The sequence below is a fragment of the Rhea americana genome, unplaced genomic scaffold (genome assembly GCF_003343005.1).
Source record: "Rhea americana isolate MKP2758 unplaced genomic scaffold, rheAme1 scaffold_55, whole genome shotgun sequence".
NCBI lineage: Eukaryota > Metazoa > Chordata > Aves > Rheiformes > Rheidae > Rhea > Rhea americana.
The window spans coordinates 4,157,018-4,163,017 of NW_028186701.1; the positions used below are offsets into that span (position 1 = coordinate 4,157,018).

Genomic DNA, 6,000 nt, shown 5'->3' on the forward strand with positions numbered 1-6,000 from the left:
CCAAAAAGACAAACAGAAAAGAGAGATTTCAGTATTTATGAGTCAATGAATCAAGATTTCTCACTGTTGTCCAATCCTGCAGTTCTGAAACAAACATTGCCATCAGTGACGGTGGATTTTTACAGGAGTTTAGGCACCTGCAGAGAGATATGGGTTTCTGCTATGATTGGCTTGAGAGCCTAGAACTAGCTGCGGAGAAGGATCTTGCTGTGTCCCAGCTGCCGTAGTGGGTGCCCCAGTACAGGTATGTGTCTTCCCAAATGGCACCTACTCCAGGTTGCCTGGAGGGAGTCAGCCTGGCATATCTTCCCAAAGTTAGAGAAGAAAGGCAGCAGGGGATCAAACTCTGTTAACATCTGCAGACCTAGATGTTCCACAATCTATCATGCCTCTGGGGACAATCAGAGCACCTCTGGTAAAAGGGTAAAACCAGTATATTAGCTCTGTAGTTTGTCTCAGTCAGAGAGCTATGCTCTGCAGCACACACATGAGAAGAGACAGCCAAATCTTCTTCCTGAAAGGAATGGGCTCAGTGGATATTATTACAAAAAAATCTGCTAAGAAATGTAGAGCAGTAGCTGTACTTGCAGTGGTTGCTAGTTTAAAATGGCTGAAGAAACTATGTGTGCTTTTTGGTTCTCTTTTCTATATTTAAGAGGCTTTGGAAACTTTAAACATTTTTCTCTCTGTGACTATCTAGACAAAGTATATATTATTTTGTATGATTTTATCTATATCTATCTAAAATATATACATACATACACCAGTATATGTATCTCCATACACACACACACACACATATATACACATATATGGAGAGAGAGGGAGGAATGCACACACACATATATGGACACGCACRCACACGCACACACACACACACACTCACACATACACACACATATATGTTGTATAATGGCTGTTGTTGAAAACTTTTTGATTCACATACCTTGAACTGTAGGATTCTTGAGATTCCTTGAGATAAAAACATAATACCTTCTTTTGCACTGTTTTATGCAAAACATTTATACAGCCACACAGTACAGATTTTATCTTCACTGCTTGTCCCTTTTGAGGTCAGTAATATAGATCAAATCCTCTTTGGCTCTGGCCAAAAGTCAATAACTACTAGGCTGCTCTCTGATGGTCCCAGTAACACAGATTGGTACAGCTAGAAAACAAAAGTCCTTTTCATCACTGGTATTGGTGAACCTGGCTCTAAGCATTGTGTTGAAGTAGAAAAGCCTGTCTAAAGGAAATCTGAGCAACTTCCTTGGAGGAATGAGGAATCCTAACTCTGCAGGTTAAGGAGAGAGATAAATGCTAACCTTAGTGAAATGAGGGCTGYTCTATCACTCCTCAAAACTGAACCCATCACGTGCACAGAAGTGCAAGGTGGAGCGGTTCTATATTGGCTAGAGAGAAACTTATCGCTGAATGCATCATTTTGAATATCTGTAAGCCAATGTAGAGAATAATTTGGGGGCTTTTTGAGACAAAAACACCACATTGATGGTCTTCTGGACTGTATCAGCCAATGGCATTTATTTCTATTGGTTCTTTCCAGGGATAACCACCGTGCTGACCATGTCTACAATCATCACGGGAGTGAACGCCTCCATGCCTCGTGTTTCCTACATCAAAGCGGTGGACATTTACCTATGGGTCAGTTTTGTGTTCGTCTTCCTCTCGGTGCTGGAATATGCAGCAGTGAATTACCTGACCACAGTGCAAGAGCGGAAGGAGAGGAAACTCCGGGAGAGGGTGAAAGAAACTTTTATTTTTTTTATCCATTTATTCTTTTTTTTTCAGCTAGTTGTCTCTATATTGGCTGTTTCATGTGTCTGTAAATAGGAAAACCTTGATATCCATGCATATATAATTCAATTTGTTCACACTGCTCAACCTGATGCTGAAGTGCTGATACCACAAAAACGTGTGTTGGACTCATGAGTCGTTGTAGAAACAGCAGAGGAGAGGAGAACATGGTCAGAACTAGGAAAAGCTGCAACCTCAGACTGTATGGGGATGATAACAGGGGAAATATTAAACCTGACATTTCACTGCAGACTCCACAACTATTATATTTTTATATATAGGTGCTACTCAGAGTGAATCAATGTCCCTCTCAATAGTCAGCTTCACTCTGGAAACTGTATTCAATGAATGTAACAGTAGACTTATTCCCTGAAACCAAACACATGCAAACAACATTCAGTCAATTCTGTGTTTGTGCTTTTTATGTGCTATGACAGGTCTTATCCTGCATCCTGGGAGGTTTTCAAGGCCCAATTGGATAAAGCCTCAAGCAACTTGGTCTGAGCCTATAGCTAGCTCTGCTTTGAGCAGAAGGYTGAGTGTGAGACCTCCTGAGGTCCCTTCCAACCCCTTCTTYTTTGTTCTTAAGCAAAGCACCATCATCCTTTGAGCACTAAGGTTTGGGACCCTTTTTTTTCAGCCCCAACATATCCAGAACATCACCAGATTATACAATTTCATTCTTCSCATTAGAAACTAACTCTGCAGCTTGGTTACCTACAGCCTTTTGTTCCTGGAGAAACTGTTATTGGTACAGYATCAGTCTTTCAGAAAGGCCATTGCGGGAAGCATCTTTCTGACGATCAGATCACAACCTCTGAATCACCCTTTTGGCTTTGCACTTCCTTCTCTTCCCCTTGTACTTCTTTCTGTGGCATCCTTGAAGTATATAACAGCTCCCCTAACAGCCCAATACCTTTCCTAGTTGACATTTCATCAAAAAGCATCACCGGAAAAAAATGAACAAGAGGCTTTGTTACTGTTCTGCTAAGTTTTCGGGAAAGTTTTCTCACATCCACTGAAGGCATAGCTTGTTATTTATATCATACGTCTTCCCTTTATTGAGCCTTCTGCACTGAATTTCATATTCATGCAGCACATGCCTTTTTACTATACAAGGTAAAGTATTCTATTTTCAGCCTATTACCATATTAATCCCCAATGTTGGTAATGGAAACAGAGATAATAAGCAGCACAATTGAGGGGACTGTGGTAAAATGTAGGTTAAGGACCCTTGAAGAAGCAGTAGGGATGGTTCTCACAGTAAATGCAGCTCTTTTCAGCAGTGCTGCTCCCCTGTGAAATACCCAAAGAATCTGAATCTAAATACTTCAGGCTGTGCAGAAATGGGATCTGGGCAGTGTCTGACCCATATATTAAATGTGTCCAGGCAAAAGACTGACTGGTGTGGAGTATCTACTGGTAAATCTTCCTTGCTTCAAATCCAGAGTGCTCACCTTCAAACTGTCTATGGGGAATGRCCAGTGGCTGATGTTAATCCCTGAGCCATATATGGGAAATTTTGGGTGATAGTTGGCCTGGATAAAAATGACTCAGTCAAGTTCTCTGGTAGCATTTAGTTTACTGGTGAAGACTTAGCCTAAAATTACTGTGGAGTGAAATAATGCAACATACATCATGTGTATGTGTCTATGTGAAGACAGGTGCAATCTAAGACTTCATGGAAATTGCTTTCTAGTGTCTCAGGCTCCCTTGTCCGCCTGGGTGACTGTCAGTGCACGCAGCACATTAAGCCAAGGAGAACGACGCCGTGCTCTCACACCAAATTATGATTCCACCTGGGGGCTAAGGATAAATCCATTGAATTTTTCTTCTTGTTGGGTCCTGCAGCAATTAGCTTATTGCCACTACCCACATACCATTTCACCCACCTGCTGTCTCCTGGACCTATCAGCTGATGGATGAGAATCCTGACGCAACTCTTCCTGGATTTTTTTTTATTTTTTCAGGGGAGAAGGAAGAAATAGGGGAGTGTTTGAATGTTCCAGTGTTCCATGGAGCATTCTAAAAGATCCCCAGAGCACATCCCCCAGAGTCTAACAAGTTAAAAAAGTAGACTACAACCTTGCAGTGTTTTTTCTGACATTGATTGCTGATGCCAAATCATTTGGTTATGACTCGAATACAGAAAAAAAATTGTGATTGGATTTTCATGTCATCAGTAAGCAATGTGATTGGTTGGTTAAAAAATTTGAAGTAGCAGCTTTGTGTGCTTAGTTTCCTGAGTAGCATGCTCAATATACTGTACCTTCATGTATATATCATGTATATATTTCCTTGGATAACCAAAACATTAAAGTCAGTGGAAGGGGGAATTTGGGGCAATGTGCTATTGGGTAAGGAAAGCAGTCTGCAAGGGATCAGAGACACTCCTAGCAGAAAGCAGGATTTGGAGACCATTTTTCCTTGCCTGCAACTATATAATCCGTGTTGCTGAGACAGAACACCTACAGATTTTAAACTGAAAAGACAGTTTTTGCAGTTCAAAGTTCTAAATGTATTCAGTGTTTTTCTTAGACTTGTGGTATGAATTCTGGTGCTGCTGAAGTTAATACAAGTTTTGACATTCAGTTCAACAGGGCTGGGATTTTGCATTGGTCTTTTTACTAGTCCTTTCTTTGGTTTAAAATCAGATTTGCAAAGGAAATATGTATATCTATGAAACCAGAACCTGGTCCTTTTTTCCATTATATTTACTGAAAAAGCTGTTTCCACAGATATAACTGCATCTTGTCTTTATGTGTTTATTGAAACAAAGAATGCATAACAAGGAATTACAGAACAACCACCCTGAACAGAGCTAGCTAAGAAAACCTTTTGGTTAGCATTTATGTCCACTAAAACACTTTTCTAATCACTTGTTCTGAATCAGCTTGTCCAAGCAGTGTAGCTAAGCTGCATATCTTTCTTTTGGAATATGAGCAAAAAATGAGAGTTTTGCTGAAAGAGAAACTTACAGAATCTCAGCAAAATTTTCAAGCTCTACTATTTACAAGCTGTCTGTAAAAAGAAAAGCATCATTTTTTGTTGCTACTGCATTCCTCCAGTGTTCAGCTATATTTCTCATTTGTGTTCCTAGTTTCCATGTACATGTGGGATACCTCATTCGAAAACTATGATGCTGGATGGAAACTACAGTGAATCTGATGCCAACAGCCTGGCAGGTTATACGAGAAGCCAGATGGTCCCAGAGGAAGAAAAACAAGAAAAGATGGTCGTGCACTTGACTATGAGCAATGAATCTAATTCATCAAGGAAGAGAGGCCTGAAGGGCCATGTGGGCCTGCGCATCATCCAGAACACTCATGCAATTGACAAATACTCAAGATTAATATTTCCAGGCACCTACATATTTTTTAATTTGATATATTGGTCTGTCTTTAGCTAGGCTTGCTGTGGCATGACTGAAGCTGAAAACATTTACGAGGCTTTCTTTTGTTGGTTCTTTTAAAACCCAGTTTGGATGGAAAGCTAGAAAACTGATTATTTTGCTTCTTAAAGAATGATAGACTGGAGGATACAGCCACCAGTGGGCAACTCCATGTGCAAGCATCATGGAGAAACCTGCTGTGCTGGTTGCTGTCCAACTCCCACCCCAGCTCCAGTTTGTTTTATGATACATGCTGTTTCTCATACTTGAAAATATTCACTCACCATTTGCCCAAAAGGTGCTGGACATACATTTGGAGCTGGCAACACTGCTGGTGCTTGCTGTGCATTGRAAAACCACAGATAATGCTCCACCTAGGCTGTCCTGATGGATTAGACTTGGTTTATGAACATCATGTCTTTCCATTGGCTTATGAACAAGACTTATTTGCAGCATGCAAATCCTGCTCTCTGGACAAGACTTGCACTGATGCCAATAGGGCTATTGACTGGACAGGATCCACAGGGTTGGTTGCAGAGTGCAAGTGATATATTTGAGTCTGTGATCATTTTTTTTTTTCCAAATTAGAAGTAGTGATGATAAAGCAAAGCAGAGAAGACCATGAACGCGCAGAGAATGGTTTCCAGGGTTCATGGATCATCAAAAAAAAAAAAAAATGTAGACAGGTTTAGTTAGTGTTCTCCCTTTAGGCAGAGCATGTGATATGTAGCACCTGCCCTCTAAAACGGGAGGGAAAACAAGTGTGTGACATGCAATTACTGCACGGGAATGGG

At 40.7% G+C, this 6,000-nt stretch overlaps 1 protein-coding gene across 1 annotated transcript in view; it reads left to right on the forward strand.

Annotated features, from left to right (window-relative positions):
- Positions 1-5,224, forward strand: part of LOC146588003 (gamma-aminobutyric acid receptor subunit rho-2) — a 39,107-nt gene extending 33,883 nt beyond the window's left edge. The window contains exons 8-9 of the mRNA XM_085318724.1: positions 1,565-1,761; positions 4,916-5,224. Coding sequence (XP_085174850.1) covers positions 1,565-1,761; positions 4,916-5,224 — 506 coding nt within the window. The remainder of the gene's footprint in view (positions 1-1,564; positions 1,762-4,915) is intronic.
- Positions 5,225-6,000: the final 776 nt, after the last annotated feature.